The 19,241-nt window shown below is 40.2% G+C and overlaps 1 protein-coding gene across 3 annotated transcripts in view; it reads left to right on the top strand.

Moving 5' to 3' along the window:
- PRDM10 (PR/SET domain 10) overlaps positions 1 to 19,241 on the top strand; it is a 104,355-nt gene that overhangs the window by 32,282 nt on the left and 52,832 nt on the right. The window contains exons 2-5 of one of the 3 annotated variants that reach the window (XM_025893791.2): positions 1,232 to 1,419; positions 3,732 to 3,896; positions 6,008 to 6,067; positions 17,925 to 18,150. In XM_025893791.2, coding sequence (XP_025749576.1) covers positions 1,351 to 1,419; positions 3,732 to 3,896; positions 6,008 to 6,067; positions 17,925 to 18,150 — 520 coding nt within the window. In that variant the 5' untranslated portion in view covers positions 1,232 to 1,350. Of the gene's footprint in view, positions 1 to 1,231; positions 1,420 to 3,731; positions 3,897 to 6,007; positions 6,068 to 17,764; positions 17,842 to 17,924; positions 18,151 to 19,241 lie in introns of those variants that run through there. The other 2 variants (XM_073903985.1, XM_025893792.2) reach the window with 2 other exon arrangements.

The following is a 19,241-nucleotide window of genomic DNA, read 5'->3' as shown; positions in this document are numbered from 1 at the left end:
TTTTTCTTTCTTTCTTTCTTTCTTTCTTTCTTTCTTTCTTTCTTTCTTTCTTTCTTTTTCTTTCTTTCTTTCTTTCTTTCTTTCTTTTTTTCTTTCTTTCTTTCTTCTTTCTTTCTTTTCTCTTTCTTTCTTTCTTTCTTTCTTTCTTTCTTTCTTTCTTTCTTTGAGTCTTATTCTGGTTTAGAGATTGGAGCATGTGCAGTCTAAGAATGTGCTTCTTGGCTTATTTCCATTAATAACGGGGAAAATTCTGACTGGATCTGGGCCAGCGGTCTTCCTTACCTTTGGTGTAGTGGTGTGCTGAGCAGTTTTACCGTTCCTGTTCACGCACGCTGTTTTAATGGGATGATAGGAGGAGGTATATCAGGTGTGGCTGCAAAACAGCAAATCTATTAAACAGCAAATCTTACATGATTCTTAACATGTCCATGTTTTATCATCATCAAAAGGGAAGATTGATTTCCTTAAAACACCTATTTTGGAAAAGAATAAGGTTTCAAGAGTAGATTTAGTGCAAGTTGATGTTTATTAAGGCTTGTGATGTGTTAATTGATCCTGCATTAACAAATGGGAAACAGAGTCTACATTTGTATTCACCCCCAGATTGTGGCCCAGAAAATTCAGTCTCCTCTGCCTGCCATTTTCTCCTTGTTTTGTGACTTTTCTTATTCTCCTGTTCATTTCGAGTAAGTGGTATAGGAAGTCAGCATCTAAGCAAGTGTGCAGGGGATAGCTGAGTGGGGCTGTGCTGCTGTCAGGCTTGGGTGTGAACCCATCACCTATCTGCACTTACCATCCAGGAACCTCATTCTCCTCATCAGCAGAACTCAGAGATATACCTGCAGCACTTTTTTTCTATTTTATTCCATGTTGTTGACCTTCAGTATTTATTCATTCATTTATTTACTTTTTAAGTAAACTCTACCCCCACCATGGGGCTCGAACTCATGACCCTGAGATCAAGAGTCACATGCTCTATGGACTGAGCCAGCCAGGCGCCCCAGACCTTCAGTATTTTTAGTGAGGGTTACACCTACCTGATGAGTGTCTAGAGCATAGCAAGCCTGCATTATGTTGTATGATCATTACAAATCATTTCTCCATTTTCACCTTTTTTGTCCAGGTGTGTTATCTTTTACAAAGCTTTTTTTTTCTTTGTGGTTGAAACTGTAATTAATTAAAATGCATTCATCTATTTAAAGAACTTGGTTCCCTTTCTCTCTTTTTTCAGGCACGTTGCAGAGAGGTCTTTCTGTCCTTCATGAACATGCACGTGGTAGACAGATGACTGTCCTCCGCCGCGTGCGGCTCTAGGTGCTCTGGACGTGGAGCTGCCCAGCAGGGGGAAGGATGGATTCCAAAGATGAAAGCTCACACGTGTGGCCTACATCTGCAGAGCACGAAGAGAATGCTGCACAGGTGAAGAGTGGTCTTTCCAGCTTGGTGTTGGTAGCGGTTTTTCAGTTGGGTACAGTTTGCTGACAGCTAAAGAAATAGCAGCTTCTCTGTAGTAATGAGTAGCTTGGGGGGGGTGCGGGGGGAGCGGACCTGCAGGATGTGCACGGGAGGAATAGGGAGGGTTTTGGAGCTTTGAGTGCTCCATCAGTATGGGTCACTACGATTTAGAAGGGCTCAGCGACCACCCACAGGCTTCTCTGCCATTTTCGCAACTTGCCGTCATAATTTGCTTCACGGCCCCATTTTATTTTACGTGCTTGGTGCTGAAAGCCTCCAACTGGAGTGTTTCTTTCATGTTACCTAGTGTAGGGTTTTGATTCTTCGTGTGTAATGAAGTACAAAGTATATCTATGGAGTGGCCTTTTCTTTTCTTTCAAATTCAGAATGTAAAGGTCTAATGGCAAGTTGTCCCATTGAGTCAGCCACTTGGGAGGCTAGTCACTTATCCAGATGCTGCTGTGATGGGTGATCACTGCCTTTTGGACTGCGATCATAACCAGCTGCGTGTTCTTTTGACTATTCTTAGCCAAGGCAAATGTCTGCTTTTTTGGTGTAGATTTGAATTTTGGGAATAGTCAGCAGTCATATGGAGCCATGTCTGGCCAAAGTGTAAAACTTAATTTTTAAGCATTGTAATAAATATGCAATTTTAATTTAGTTTTTCATTAACTTACATAACCTTAGTATTATTATCAAAATCAGGAAGTTAACACTGAAACACTTAAATATACACATTTATTTAATTTAAGTAATATAGTAAATATTACAGTAAATAAAATTAATCTTCTAGTATGATTTAAAGTCTGAGTCTTAATACTTATAAAAAATGTTCTAGTGATGCTTCCAGCAGAATAACTGAGAATGCTGTTCTGATTTTCATAGAAACCATTTTGAAGACAACTTTCATGTAGCTATGTATTTTGGTATATTTTGTTTATGAATGAAAATGTAGTCCATTCAAAAAACAGGGTCACCATTTTGTAGGTAACCCGATAGTAAACAGCAGAGCTCAACACCCCTCATTGCTCTCCCTCTTCCCAGTTGTTTTTATTCCTAGCCAGGAACTCTGATTTAGCAAAATACTGTGATGGGGACCAAGTTTTGATGTTAATGAACAAATCTAAAGTCACAAAATTATCTTGCAGCACTTAAAACTGTGCCAATTGTTAGAAGTCTAATTCTTGCAACATACAAACTGTATCTTCATGGACAAATCAAATTTGTGTAGAAGTTGGACTAATCACTTAGTATAGAAGTGGATGTTTGTTTTATTTCTGCTTGATTGCATTTGGTCTCCAGGTTTCTTTTTGGGGATTAAATTCACTCATACCGTCTTTGGAATCTACTACTCTCTGCTGGAGTGAACTGAAATTAAAAAAAAGTTAGGTCCGAAGCCAAGGTAGCCTAAGAGTAAAGATTCCAACCTAACTTCAGTATCAGCACATAAATTATTTCTCTCCCAAATGTGTGCTTTGGCCATCTGCTTCCATACCTTCAATATCGAGTATCAGGCTGTGTGCCAGGCTAACCTTCAAGAATTCAAACCTCCGAAGCTGACTATCCAGAAAGCATTTTATAGAATTCAGTTTCTGCTTTAGTTCTTGGTAGGTAGAAAATTATTTACCCTGGTGACAACTGAAATAGTTTTCCAAAACCCCTTAAAAGTACTTGATTAGAATTTTCTGTGTCTTTACCTTGCTGGCAAGGAAGAGTTCTGTAACATCATTGACTCAGCATACGGTTACCGACATGCCACCAGTACAGCCTTGGAGTGTGAAAAAAAAACACGTAGGAAAAAAAGTGACCTTGTTTTAATGTGTCTGCTGAAAGGCACTATTAGTTGTGAAGCAGAATATTTATGACATGTTGAGGGCAATTGGCTTTTGAGTTGACATTGTTTTACATTGCAGAATAATTTGTATTTTATATTTTGGTAATACTGTCAACCAGGAATCTTCAGTCACATTTCCAGGATCAGCTGACTGCCCCCTTCAGGACTCCCCAAAAGAGATGTTTGCACTGGACATTTGAGGCGAAGAGGAATTTGTATCAGTTGCTTAATATTAAGTAGGAAATCAGTGACAAGGTCCTTGGGGCCTGTCTCCAAGTCACTAACAGTGTAGATGACCAGGGTGTATCAATTTTCATTCTCCTTTCATTGGGGACATTTTAGAAATGCAACTGTGGACTGTGCTTGGTCAGCCACGTATCTTTGTGAGATTGGTTTTGTTCTACAAGGACATTCGCTGCATCCTTGCTGCTTTCTGCCCCAGGTGCACTTTGTTCCTGACGCCGGAACTGTGGCTCAGATCGTCTACACTGATGACCAGGTTCGTCCGCCCCAGCAGGTGGTGTACACGGCAGATGGTACCTCCTACACTTCAGTGGATGGCCCTGAGCACACCCTGGTGTACATCCATCCTGTGGAAGCTGCACAGGCATGTGAAGGGTTATTGTTTCTAGTTTGTTTGTTAATTGCTTAACTCACCAATGACTTATGTTTATTCTCCGCCAGTCACTGTGCTAGGTGCTGGTGATGCAAGATATGATTCAGATAAGATTTGTGCTCTTCAGGAGCTTATAACCAACTTGGCAGAGGAAGATATGCCTTATTTATTTAAATTAAATGTAATAAGATGTTAGAGCACTAGCCTCCTATGAGTTCTTGTCCCAGTGACCATTGACTAGATTATCAACTTGTTACTTTTCTTGTGTATCAAGAACCAAGTCAAAAATGCATTTAGTTCTGTATGGCTTCATCACAGATGGATCAGTGAGAAAACATACAGATTATATCAGTGAAATGTGTAAGCAAAAAGTCCTACTGGCTTATTAACTGCTATTTATTAATAATTGACTGATTCATAGGACTGTAATAGAAGCAAAGGTAAAAGCTGGCAATTAGGACTACTTTCTTTTTTCTCAGTGACTTGGAGGGTTAGTTTCCAAATGCATGACACAAATATATAAATGTTAGTTTGTATGTTAGCACTTTAGAATGTACAGAGCACTTTTAGACATATTAAAAAAAATAAGTTCCATATTTTTGTACTGGAATCTTGGTGATAAAAACTTGCCCTCATGCAATATTAATCAAGAGCCTCAAATCACTCCCAAGAAGAAATGGGGCCCCCTAATTAATAACTTTCAAATCTATGTAAAGATGAAATCACCAAGTAGTCAGATGGTACTTTTAGAATGCCTCTGCTTAGTTTATTTATTTATTTACTTATTATTTTTAATTTTTATTAACATATAATATATTATTTGTTTCAGGGGTACAGGGCCTCTGCTTAGTTTTAGTCCCCTGACTATATTAAAATAAGGTCAGATAGTTTATGTAAAGAATGTCCTGTAGGCAACTTTAGTTTATTATTGTGTTACTAAATGTCTGACTTATGATAATTTTTTAAGTTTATTTATTTTATTTTAGTAATCTGTACCCAACGTAGGGCTCAAACTCACAACCCCAAGATCAAGAGTCACATGCTCTTCTGACTTATGATAATTTTTATTGTTATTTATTTATTTTTAAAGATTTTATTTATTGTTTGACAGATAGAGACATAGCAAGAGAGGGAACACAAGCAGGGGGAGTGGGAGAGGGAAAAGCAGGCTTCCTGCCAAGCAGGGAGCTCGATGTGGGGCTCCATCCCAGGACCCTGGGACCATGACCTGAGTGGAAGGCAGATGCTTTTAATGACTGAGCCACCCAGGTGCCCCTTAATGATAATTTTTAAATAGCAAGTCTAAGAAATCATACAACTGGCTAAAAGTCTCTTATATGTACCTCTGGAATCAAAACTTAACCATAGTTCTTATTCCTCTAGGTTTGCTAAAGCCTTGGGTAGATTAGAGGAAAGAATATTTTTTCTGAATTGGTGATTTTCTATGGTGCCCTGGCTAAAATAATTTTGAAGATTTTCCTTCTCTAGTTAGTTCTGCTGTATCATGACTCAAATTATTATGTGTTTATGATGAGACCTTTTAAAAATTATGATTTTACTGACTTTATCCAGGAATGAATCTATGGAACATTAAATTCAGTTTATTTCCCTTCTGCTTTTTTGATAATGAGAGTGCTTTTGTATTTGAAAGATATCCTTGTGTATATAGTAGTCTTCTGTGTGTCTGTATGTCTCCATCCATTTTCACTTAATTGCGAATCGACTCCTGTGATACATAGTGTTATGTGTGAACATATGCACCCTTGTTCATGCCATGTCTTGTGTTTTTGTGACATACCTTTTTAATTAGCCGTGGCATTCACCCTCAAGAGAGATTTTGCTTAAGAGTAAAATTGTCAAGTATGTTAGCCAGTTGAAATGGTTAATTTATACAATCTCTTTGGAACCGTCTGAATGAAAGGCTTTAGCTAAAAGTAAGATTACTATCTTTATCTACTTTATTAATGAAGGATTGTTACTGGCTATATGGGAATTAAGTCTGTCAAGAATTGGTGCTTAGCAGCAGGATAATTTTTCCTGTGTAGGCAAGCTGTCTAAAGATTTATTGATAGGTTTTTTTTATTGTTGTTTCTTTTGTCTAGACTCTGTTTACAGACCCAGGGCAGGTAGCTTATGTCCAACAGGATGCTACAGCTCAGCAGGTAATGAGTTGCCTTTTTGCCTTTTTATTGTTTCCCATTCCCTGGAATGCACTCCTCCCCGCCCCCCACCCACCCCAACCCTCTGCACTCTGCATCTCTGGTTGTCTACTTCTTATGTATTAAGAATGGTCTTTATTTCCTTTAATGAAAACAAAGAAAAACAACACTAACACATTATAATCAGTACATACTGAAATAGTCTGGTAATAAAAAAATGATTTGTCACGGAAATTAAAAAAAAACAAGTATATTAATAGGATATTCGTTCAAATTCTAAAGACTAATCCTGAGGTTATAAGTGTCTCTTTTTGGAAATTTGGGTAGTTTTTCTATTTTTAAATATTGAAAAAATTTCTGCTTAAATCACATATAAATTTGATAACAATCTTCCTCATTCTAGCTTCTGAAAAATTGAGATTTTTCTTAGTTTTCTTTTATTTTTTAAAATTTTTAGAAGATTTTATTTATTTATTTAGAGAGAGTGCAAGTGATGGGGGTGGGGTGCGGGCCGAGGAAGAGCGAGAGAGAGAGAAAATCTCCATTGGACTCTGTGCTGAGCACAGAGCGGGACGTGGGGCTTGATCTCACGATCCTGAGATCATGACCTGAGCCGAAATCGAGAGTTGGAGGCTTGGCTGACTGAGCCACCTAGGTGCCCCCTTTTTGTTTTCCTTTTAAAATGTTTCTTTCCTTTTATCCATATTTCTAATATATCCTATTTGACTTTGAGGGATTTCTTCCTTGTTTTCCTCCAGATTGTGAAAGTGATAAAGAAGATATAGAAGCTAGATACCCTCGGTCTTACTATAAGGGGACTATGGATCCAAATAAGTTTTATTTTCATGCTGGCTAGTATGACTATTATTTAGCTGTACCACTGAGTGTCATGAGTGATTATCAAGAAAATTCCCATTAGCAAGCACTTTGTGCATTTAAATTTTTTTTGGTTAGATGACTCAGATACTTCCATTTTAAAATTTGAAAAGTGAACAGTAGTTTTGTTAATATTATTTATGAAATCTAGAGAGAATTCTGAGGAGTCTTTGTCATATAATTTACAGTTAAATTTATTCCTGATTGGTAGTCATCTACAATCTTGTGGCATCCGTGAACCTGAATGAGCATTTGTCTTGTTCTGTTTAGGCTGCTGTAATATAATACAATGCACTGGATGGCTTATGAACAATAGAAATTTATTTCTCATAGTTCTGAAGAGGGGAAGTCCAAGATCAAGAGACTGGCAGATTCTGGTGCGGGCTTACTTCCTGGTTCATAGTCAGCAGTCTTCTTGTTCAGGCCTCACATGACTGAAGAAGGGGCAAGTGACCTCTATGGGGCTTCTTTTTTTAAATTTTAATTATTTTTCTATTTTTTAGATAGGCTCCACACCCAACATGGGGCTTAAACTCATGACCCCAAGATCAAGAGTCACATGCTCTACAGACTGACCCAGCCAGGAGTCTGGGTTTTTGTTAAGGATGCTAATTCCATTCATGAGGGCTCCACCTTCAATAGCTAATCACCTCTCAGAGGCCCCGCCTAATACCGTCACAGTGAGGATTAGCTTTCTTTTCTTTTCTTTCTTTTAAGACTTTACTTATTTGAGAGGGAGAGAGAGAGAGAGAGAGAGCAGGAACGGGGAGGAGAGGGAGAAGCAGACTCTCCACTGAGAGGAGAGCCAGAAGCGGGGCTTGATCCCAGGACCCTGGGATCATGACCTGAGCCGAAGGCAGATAGATGCTTAACCAACTGAGCCACCCAGGCGCCCCGATTTTAATTTTATTTTAATTCTCTGTGTGGTTAACATATGATGTTATATTAGTTTCAGCTTTGGGGATTAGCTTTCAAAATATAAATTTTGGGGAGAAACAGTCTATAGCAGTGTTATTTTATTTTAATAATTCTGTAATAATTAGGTATATGCTTGAAAAAACAAATCATGCACATTTCTGTGAATATTGTGCAGTGGATAGGTTTAATTAGTTTTGACAATTTGGCAAGAAAAAAATAAAAAAAATCCCTTTGTCTTTCATAGATGATTAGTTCATTCACTCATTTTTGGAGTAATAATTTTTTTTCATAAAAAGTTGAAACAATGTGGAAAAAGAAGTACATAAAATAGATTCCAAACAAACAAATTCTGCCTAGAAATATCCTCATTAAGTTAATAGTCGGGAACTATTATTGCAGACATACAAATAAAGATAAGCATGGGGGTGGGGAATGGCATTGTGCTCTAAATGCTGTTATTAATCTAAATGCTTTAAACTGAAATTTACTTGAGCAGAAGAAAAAGAAATTGAGGTGAAAGTGAAGGAGGTTGGAGTCATCATATTCTCTAAACTGCACTTAAGCGTCAGTCCTGTGTTGTCCTTGGCTCATGCTGTGATGACAAGGGCATCAGCACACGGACACTTCTCCCACTCTCCTCTTCACTGTTCTGGGTGGTTAGGTGCATGATTATTGTGACTAATAAATTTATGTCCTGTTCAGTAACCACGGTTAGAGTTTTGCTCCATTCTCTGCTGACATTTAATTTGTAGAAATCTTTTTTTTTAATATTTTATTTATTTGTCAGAGAGCACAAGCAGGGGTGGCGGCCGGCAGAGGGAGAAGCGGGCTCCCCGCTGAGCAAGGAGCCTGATGTGGGGCTCGATCCCAGGACCCTGGGATCATGACCTGAGCCAAAGGCAGCTGCTTAACTGACTGAGCCACCCAGGTGCCCTAATTTGTAGAAATCTTGAGTCTAATTTATTTTCCTCATTCCTTTTCTACCTTAATGCCTGCTTGATACTTTCTTTATCCTTGAAGTTTTTCTTGGAAGTCTAATGACTTCACCAGCATTTGAATCAGAATTTCCTAGGACAGTATGTGTCTTTTCATGTATAGGTTAAGACTTTCTTTCAGGAAAGTTTTCTTCTGTCAGACCTTTGAAAATCTTTTCAGTTTAATTTGGCAATCATTTCTTTTTTTAAAGATTCATTTATTTTATTTATTTTTTCTAAAGATTTATTTATTTGAGAGCGCAAGAATGAGAGAGAACACGAGAGGGGGGAGGGTTAGAGGGAGAAGCAGACTCCCTGCTGAGCAGGGAGCCGATGCAGGACTCGATCCAGGGACTCCAGGATCATGACCCGAGCCGAAGGCAGTCGCCCAACCAACTGAGCCACCCAGGCGCCCCAAAGATTCATTTATTTTAGAGGGAGAATGAGGGAGAGAGAGCAAGCCTGAACACACAAGCAGGGTGAGGGGCCAAGGGAGAGGGAGAGAGAACATCTCAAGCAGACTCCCCTCTGAGCCCAGAGCCTGATGCAGGGCTCCATCCCAGGGACCCTGAGATCATGACCTGAGCTGAAATCAAGAGTCAGATGCTTAACTGACTGAGCCACTGACTCATCCCTCTATAATCATTTTTTTAAAAGATCTTATTTATGTATTTGAGAGAGAGTGTGAGCACAAGAGAGAGAGCACAAGCCAGGGGGAGAGGCAGAGGGAGAGGGAGAAGTGGGCTTCCCGCTGAGCAGGGAGCCGGATGTGGGACTCCATCCCAGGACCCTGGGATTGTGACCAGAGCCGAAGGCAGACGCTTAACTGACTGAGCCACCCAGGTGCCCATAGCTATAATCATTATTATATCTATTCTTTTCCATGTTATTTGTGTAGTTTCCTTTATGTTCACCGTATTTCTTACTGTGTCTCACTTTTTAATTAACATACATATAGAGAAGTGCAAAAGATTGTAAGCGTATAGTGCAATGATATATCATGAAGTGAGCATGCAGTATAACCAACACTCAGATTAAATAGAACATTCCCAGCTCCTAAAAGCCAACCTTTTGCTTCCACCTAATCACTTCTCCTTCCTTTCGCTTCAAAGATAACTACTCTCCTGCTTGCTAACATCATAGATTAATTTTCCATGGTTTTGAACTGTATATAAATGGAAATACTTACCATTTCCTTTCTTTGTAGCTTCTCTTGTTCAACGTGATGCTAGGGGAGATCCCTTCATGTTGCTGAGTGTAGCTGTGGGGTTTTGTTTCCTTCTAGTTTTATTGATATCTAGAATTCAGTTTTATGAATGTACCATAATATATATTCAAGACTGTGATCCTTTCTCCACTTTGTTCTTCGAGAGTTTCTTGGCCCTTTGCTTTTCCATATACATGTTAGAATCAACCTGGAAGTTTCCACAAAAGTCCTGCAGGATTTCCAGTGGAATTTCATTGTTATCTATGAATCAGTTTGTGAAGAATTGCTGTCTTTATAATTTTGAGTCCTCCAATCGGTGAACATGATATATCCCTAAGTTTAAAATAAAAGTTAAAAAATTGTCTTTGGGTGGAGGTCTTACACATCTTTCAATAGATTTATTCCTAGATATTTGGTGTGTTTTGATGGTATTATAAGTGGTATACTTATTTATTTATTTATTTGTTTGTTTATTTTTATTTTTTTAAAGATTTTATTTATTTGACAGAGAGAGATACAGTGAGAGAGGGAACACAAGCAGGGGGAGTGGGAGAGGGAGAAGCAGGCTTCCCGCAGAGCAGGGAGCCCGATGCTGGGCTCGATCCCAAGACCCTGGGATCATGGCCTGAGCCGAAGGCAGACGCTTAACGACTGAGCCACCCAGGCGCCCCAGTGGTATAATTTTTAAAATTTTCATTTTATAACTTTTATTTTGGATTTTCTTGATAATTGGTCATGTTGTCTGTGGATACTGACAGTTTTCTTTCTTTTCAATCCTTCCCAAACCTTTTATCTTTGAATTTTATTTCTTTTTTGTTCCCTGTTTTGTCTGTTGGTGGGATCTCTTAATATATTGTTGGACAGGGTGCCTGGGTGGCTCAGTTGGTTAAGCGACTGCCTTCCGCTCAGGTCATGATCCTGGAGTCCCAGGATCGAGTCCCACATCGGGCTTCCTGCTTGGCGGGGAGTCTGCTTCTCCCTCTGACCCTCTTACCTCTTGTGCTTTCTATCTCTCATTCTCTCTGTCTCTCAAATAAATAAAATCTTTAAAAAAAAAATATATTGTTGGACAGAAGTGGTGCTAGTAGGTTTCTTTTTTTTCCTTCCTGCTCTCAGAGGATTTTTACTATTAAGAATGATGTGCAGTATAGGATTTTTATAAAAATACCCTTGAGCAGCTGAAGAAAGTTCTCTTTATTTCTAATTTTTAATGAGTGTTTATTATGAATTGATATTGATTATTCATGGATATTGACTTTTATGAAATGTTTTTTCTGAATCTGTTGAGCTTTTTCTCCCCTCTTCTGTTAATATGGTGAATTATGTTAATTGCTATTTACAAATTAAGCCAGCCATGCACTGGAATAGGCTCTGCTTGATCCTTTTTCCTGTGTATCTGAATTTGGATTTGATGTGCTAATACTTTGTTTGGGGTTTTGCATATTTATTCAGTAGTCCATTCTGTTTTCAGCCACAGTATTAGATTGCTTTTCTTTTCCTCTTGATTTTTTTCTTTTAAAGTAGCTTCCAAATAGTAAATCATTATGTTGTACACCTGAAACTAATATGATATGTCAATTATATCTCATTAAAAAAAAAAGAGAGAAAACAAAGGTAGCTTTCATCTTGATTTTTTCTTTTACATCCTGAAAATCTATATCTCATCATTGACTGTCTAGTATTCTATTCTAAGAGCTTACTATTGTTTATATTCTGTTTATTGTTTTATATGTATGTTATTTCCTTTTTTTTGCTACTGTATAGAACATTGCCATAGATGTCATATTAGCTTATTTCCTTAGAATAAATTCCCCCAAAAGAAATGAGAGAGACTAGAGGTATTCATATTCAGAATTATTTAAGAATCAAGATTTTGTGTGAGAGTGAAAAAAGATAGAAATGTAAAACTGAAACAAATTAAATAAAAATCCAGAATCCTAAATCTGAATTAGAATATCAGCATGAACTCATTATGTGTTTTCTCTTAAAACATATATTTTCTAGTTTGGGCCACTGAAAATGTTTAGCCAGAGTCATCAGTCCAGTAGCAATGAGCCAGTATGGTCTCTAATACAATTTTCCAGTAAAAGGAATCAGGGCTACTTAGGCAAATGGCAGATTCTAGCTCTGGGGCATGAAATATACAAGATGTACCTGAAATGTCATGTCTTATCAGAATGCAAGGAAGTTAGTGAAAACTTCTGGGGTTCTATGGAAAGAACTCATGATCCATCTTGAAAGGGCCACAATGGGGCATTTGACCTGTAAAAACAGGAAAATGTCTACAACAGATTGAAGTGCATTAAATATATTTAAAATCCATAAGTTTATACTAATATTAAAAGAAATAACTCATTGGTCAATCTTTGAGGTGCTGCAGGACCACCACATTTCTAAAAAAACTGGTAAGTGATGGGAAGGAATCCAGCCTTTCTCTCTGAATGTACTCAGGTAAACAATTACTTGATGAGGGAAGTTCCTTTATAGAAGCATTCCAATAATAAATAGGGAAGGAATGATTGGCTTGGAAAATCACCATTTTTCATTTCCTAATGAAATGGGGATCTAGGCAATGATCATCAACAACAGTCTGAAACGATCAGGATAAAGCTGATGAGGCACTTTATAATGGATGGATCAACCTCACCCTCTGGACATTGTTAATACCACTAAGAGAGAACCATTCTTATAGGCCTCCTGGTGTTGTGTACCTCCTATTGCATTTTACCACATAGGAAGTATTCCTCCCAAAAAACTGAACCTGAATCTGATTGAGTCTCCAGATTCCGCCTCCAGCTTACAGGAAGCACAGTAGACAGAATGGAAAAAGTAAAAGACACACAAGGATGCAATCTGCAAAGTCTGACTGTGGGAAGATCTGTAGGACAGGTGGCCTAGTTTCTTCCACATGTAAATTGTGACGGGGAAGAAACGGCATGGGAATTTACAGATTCAAGGAGACTTCACAGACATGTTAGTCAGATGCAATTTGTGGACCTTGTTTGGGGCCTGATTTCACCAAACAAACTGTTAAAAACAGCAGTATGAGACAATTGGGGAAATTCTAACACCTACTAGATATTTGATGATACTAAAGAATGATTGGTTTTTTTAGATATGGTAATACGTAAAATACGTAAGTTCTTTTCCTTTCAAGACATCTACTAAGCCATTTATGGATGAAAATATATGTCTGAGGTTTTTTTCAAAATAATCTAGTGAGGGGGGAGAGTGGGTGGGAGAATAGTTGACATAAGGTTAGCCGTGAGTTGATAATTATTGAAGCTGAGTGATGGGTACATGAGGTTTATTGTACTATTCTCTCTGATTGATACATGCTTGAAATGTGTTATTATAAAGGGGAAAGTTATTTTGGTAAGACTTTCTAAATGGCTTTTCAGATGCTGAAAAAATTTACATTCCCACCAACAATACATGAGAATGCTTATTTCCACTCACCCTTGCCACACTATTTGCATTCTTTTAAAACCTGGCCAATCTGATAGGCACAATGGCATTTTTTTGTTTTAATACTTAATATTAAATGGCTTTAATTAGAACTTTTGCTGCCCTAGCACCTCAAAGAGCTCTTCATCTTCTTTAATCTCCAGAAACAATCTGCTTGTTTCATGTTTTGTAGTCAGATAGCTCTATGAACCTTGGCATTACAAGGCAGTGTAACTATTGGCTTAGTATTACCTTACTGCTGTTTCCTTTCAACCAGCACGGTTTTTATTTCTGGCTACAATAAATACCTCCGAGATTGTCAGGGTATTCTGTGACCTGGAAAAATTCTGGACAGAAAGTTAGCGTGAGAGTTCAACACAGATGATGGGTGTTTCTCCTCCCCACCCCCGACCCTGCCCTAAGCTAAAAGATTCCATTTTCAGTTGTTTATAGTGGTGGCAAAATGCATTTGAAGCCTTTTTCCTATATGCATTCCCTTGTTCTTAAGAAAGGCACTGGCAGTCTCCAGCCCTAGAAGCACAGTCTCCCCTTTGTTTCTGAGAGTGAACATGTGTGACTCCCCACACACTGAGAAGGAAATATGCTACACTGATAATTGGTCTCAGTAGGAATCCAGAAGCATTCTGTTGTGTTTGCTGCTGTCCAATGTAGTTTCATATTTCACTTCTCAGATAAATTGTATCCTGCAATGCATTATGTAATTTCAGAAATAATTAGAGAGTGATATTAAGTGGGAAGGAGAAAGTGTACCGTAAGTTTAACAAATTCTTTTTCCTTTTGCCCTGTTTTATTGTGCATGACAAAGGACACAAGATTAACATTTTTGTTGCCTCTTCACTTCCTCTAAGTGAAATTGGCACAGGTAGCTTACCTCCTTACTGCTTGGCTGGTGCCTCTGGAGCAGGTGTGGTTACCTTGTTGCTCTGGTATTCAAGGCGTGTGTGGGATGTTTATCTCCTCTGTGCCCTCCTTGAACAGACTTAACTCCATAGGGGCCGTTGTGGTGTAGTGGAAAAGGCAGGGCAGAGTCAGAATTTGAATTTCATCTCTGTCACTTAGGAGCTGTGTGGCAATATTACCCGGCCTCAAAGGAATTTCAGTACATGCCTCGCTCTCCAGAAATGTCAGTCGAATTGGAATTGTTAATTAAACAAATGTGTGAGGCGTGCCTACTGTGTGTTAAGGTCCGTGCTACCTTGAAATACACAGTGGTTGCCTAGACGTGATTATCATAAACCCCTTTATCCCTTTCCAATGGTAGCTCACGTGGTTCTGGTCTGCACGCAACCTCTGCTTTAGCATCAGTTCTTCAAGATAATGCTGAAGTGTTTCAAGCCTTGTCTTTGCTACAGCCTTTTAGGAGAGCTCCAGCATGGGGAAGGAGGTTGTTGGTACTGTTTCAACATCGGCTTTCTCAGCAGCGGCGAAAGGCCAGCAGTAACCTAGTCTAACTGCAGTCTTTCTAGCAGCATCTGTTGGGGAAAAAAAAAATACATCACAGCCTCACTGGGATGCCTCTGGATTACTGAATTCATTCTTCTTGGTTGGCTCCGCAAAGTGATAAAGAATGTATGAGGAGTCGAGGTGGATATATATGCTTTAGTTTGTTCAGTGTGTGATAACATTCATCACGAACGCTGGCCTGAAATTTAAGTGGCTTAGAATGAGGGGGTGAGAACAGAACCGTGCTCTGAGACAGCAAGAATAGCTTAGTGGCAGGATCAGGTGAGGGTGCAGGGTGGGGGGGGGGGGCGCAATGGCACCTGAGGTTTCATTGCCAGAAGTCTCTTGCTCTTTTCCTTGTTGAGTCTCACTTCCGTGGGTATTTTGTTCTATTTTTATTGATGCTGAAGGATCTCCCAGAATTTTGTCCTCTTATATAAAGCCTCTAAAAGGCCCTGAGCCAGAGACAGAATGTCACATAGGAGTCTGGCTCCGGGTTAAATGGATGCATGTTTAAACACGCGCATGCTATTTTGAGGTAACTGGTTCTAGCCGCTCTCTGAGCATTTCCGGTGTCGGGCAGTGGTCTTCAGCTGCTGGGCAGGTCAGATTCTGTAAACACACACAATGCTCTTTCTTCATGGAGTTTAAGAAATTCTTAGAAGCACAACTGAAAAAGGGTTTTCTGTGAATACAGGAGAGTTCTTTTACATGCCTGAAGGGATTGATGTCATTTCCTAAAGGGCCAAACATATTTCTACAAATGAATCTTCACTGAATCCCTGCCACGTGCTCAGCTGTCTTGTAAGGTTGTAGAGGACATATGTGGTATCTTGGTCCTTAAAGAACTTATGATAGGGGCGCCTGGGTGGCTCAGTTGGTCAAGCAACTGCCTTCGGCTCAGGTCATGATCCCAGGGTCCTGGGATCGAGCCCCACATCGGGCTCCCTGCTCGGTGGGAAGCCTGCTTCTCCCTCTTCCACTCCCCCTGCTTGTGTTCCCTCTCTCACTGTCTCTCTCTCTGTCAAATAAATAAATAAAATCTTTAAAAAAAAAAAAAAGAACTTATGATAATAGTAATCGATTCTTACTAATATTAAGCACTTACTAAATGCCAGATACTCTACTACCGGCCTCACGTACATACTGTGGCACTTAATCCTCAGAGCAACTGATGCCGTATGTATTACTGTGTCCATTTTACAGATAAAGAAACTGAGATTCAGAGAAGTTTATTAACTTGCCAAGTGGTGGGGCCAGGATTTTGATCCAAGTCTGTTTGGCTTCAAAGCCCCTGGTCTACTTCCTTGAGGTGCAGTTGGCCAGGCGAGAAGGCTCACAGGAAAATGCATGCTAATTGAAATCTAGATGGCGTTTGGCAACGGATACAAACCTGTGAGGGATAGTTAATATGTGATATGTCAGAACCAAGACTCTGAAAGGTCTTGGCAGATTGGAAGAACAGAACAAGTGATAAAATGAAATATACTGGTAATAAATGCAAAATCCCGTAACCCTCCACACACACACATATTTAAGTAAAAAATCAGCTGTTTAAGACAGGAGGTGGAGTAAAATGGTTTAATAGCACGATGTGAGAGGAAAAAGGACTCAGGGACTTTAGTTATTTGCCAGTTCAAACTGGGTTAGCAGTAGAACAATGGCTGTCACAAAAGCTAATTAATCTGAAGCCATATTCATTAAAAAATATGGAATCCATTAAGGAATAAACGAAGACAACAGGATGATGAGGGATATGGAAATTGGGCCGTGTGAAAAATGACTGAACGAATTAGGGGTTTTGGTCTTGAAATATTTGGAGACTTTGGTGTCTTCACGGATTCTGTCTCCCTAGAGGGGGGCAGGTGCAGGTCCTGCCCACTGCATGAAGATGCACATAAGGGAGACCTTGAACGATGCCAAATGATTCGGGCTGTCTGGTGAGGTGATGAAATGTTGGAGCAGAAGCTGAATGATGTTGTGGAGCAGGATTCCGGACTCCAGATGCTACAGGGATCAAAGCATAGGAGAGTCAGGGAGGACTAGAGCGGTCAGGGATGGTTCATGGAGAAACTGGAACACGACCAGGCGATTGGCAGATTGGCGAGGGAAGAAGATTCTGTGTGAGGACTGTAACATAGGAGAAGAGAAAGAAAAATGGAGTAGGCATTTAAAAAAACTTGCTTTATTTATTGAACAGGAAAGGGACATGGCTTCAATATGATTTATGGTGCTAATTGGGTGGGAGAAATAAGATTGGAAAAAGGAATCTGGGGTCCCATAGAACCCTGTGACACTTACTCGGGTAGGGAAGTTTTTAAGGTGCCATTTTTTTGCTCGTATATTTGATATGGTAGGAGTAACCCAATATGTGCTCCACACCTTGTCTTATTTGCAAAAGACTTAACTATAGCCTGAAACGAATAAGCATCTCTTTCACTTTACTTAAAAGCCTCTCTGAAGTGTGTAAAAGGAGGGTTGTTAACCATGAATTTTACCAACTGGGTGTTGTACCACGTGTGTAGTTTTAAAAAGTGAAGTAGTTAAAGATAGTTCAGATCATTACGTACGCTGTGTTGTGGTCACCCTGAAAAGGCAGGAGGGCCCCTCCCTGCCCCGACTCGAAATTGGGTTCAGATGTTGAGACACAATACCACACATGCACCGAGAGGGTATGGAAAGGTTTACTATGTATTTGAAGTCTCTGGGGAGACAGGGCATGCACCAAAGTAGGGAGCACCCAGGCTTTCTTATCAGCTTTCGCAGCTGTGGGGCAGAAACAGCAAAAATGAAGGCAGATCCATTACAGCCTAGAGATGGAACTAATTTCTTCTTCAGGGTCTTGAAGGAAGCTGATGTGAAAACTGTCTTCCGCCAAAACCTTGTATTGGGTTTGTGTGTGTGTGTGTGTGTGTGTGTGTACCAGCTAACTGAAAGCAACTGTGTGCTAACATTATGGTTAAACTTTGTCCAGGCCTCGTTACCGGTGCATAACCAGGTGTTACCTTCCATTGAGGCTGTGGATGGTTCGGACCCTTTGGCCTCTCTGCAGAACCCTATGGGTAGACTGGAGGCCAAAGAGGAAGAGGATGAAGATGAGGAGGAAGATACTGAGGAGGACGAGGAGGAAGATGGTGAAGACACGGACCTGGATGACTGGGAACCAGATCCCCCTCGGCCCTTCGACCCGCATGACTTATGTAAGTACGAGCTGGTCCTTGTGAGTGCGTGTGAGCACGGGAGCGCAGGTAACATTCGCTGGGGGCTTCCCGTGTGCAGCCCCAGTGCTCCCCGCTCTGCACGCGCCATCTTGCTCGGTCCTCACCACAGCTTGTGAGGGAGGCACTGGTGCTTTCGTGAGGGTTCTGATTTTACTGGTGGATGAACCAAAGGTCAGGAGAGGCTGAGCCGCCTGCTCCGTGTCACACGGGGGTGAGTGATGGCTGAGGCACGGAGCCTGTCTCTGACAGCAGGGCTTGAGCTTCTCAAGCCACTATGGGAAGTTGCTCTCCTCTCTCTTCATAGCAACCTTTTATTTTTATTTTATTTTATTTTAGTTTAAAGATTTTATTTATTTGACAGAGAGAGATGCAGCGAGAGAGGGAACACAAGCAGGGGGAGTGGGGGAGGGAGAAGCAGGCTTCCCGCGGAGCAGGGAGCCCGATGCGGGGCTCGATCCCAGGACCCTGGGATCATGAGCTGAGCCGAAGGCAGACGCTTAACGACTGAGCCATCCAGGCGCCCCCATAGCAACCTTTTAAACATGCCTATTATGTTCCAGGCACCCGTGCTTTACATTTTCTAAATTGTTTAATGCTTTCCATGGTCTTATGGTAGGGTTGGTAGTGTTCCGTTGTTTTGAGAGTCAGGGTTCAAACTGAGCTGGTCTGGCTCCCATGTGCGCCTGGGTAACCACAACACTTGCTGTCTCTCTGGACTGTCTGCTTTGGGAGAGGGTGCGAGGGTTCCTGCTTCCACCTACCAAATTATCGCTTCTTTCCATCGATTTTCATGCTTATATGGCAAAGTGCTTATCTCGTTTATTTGAGTTACTGAGGCTGTTTGGAGCTTTGTGGTCTCACCGTATCTCCCGGGACCTTCTGTGTGGTGATGGTGAAAGAAACCTGTTTGCATGGGGCCAGCACTCACCTCCATGTGCAGTAGAGAACTTGCTCATTTTATTTTTCCTTGAATTCATGAGTTTTCACAGCAACTCCTTAGTCAACTACTAAGCTGACTTTATCTTACAAATAGTCATACAAAGTAGCTCTCCATTATTGGAGAATTGTAG

This window comes from Callorhinus ursinus, unplaced genomic scaffold (assembly GCF_003265705.2).
Source record: "Callorhinus ursinus isolate GAN/ISIS: 27379988/994484 unplaced genomic scaffold, GSC_fseal_2.0 scaffold19, whole genome shotgun sequence".
NCBI lineage: Eukaryota > Metazoa > Chordata > Mammalia > Carnivora > Otariidae > Callorhinus > Callorhinus ursinus.
This window is presented reverse-complemented; position numbering and strand designations above follow the sequence as displayed.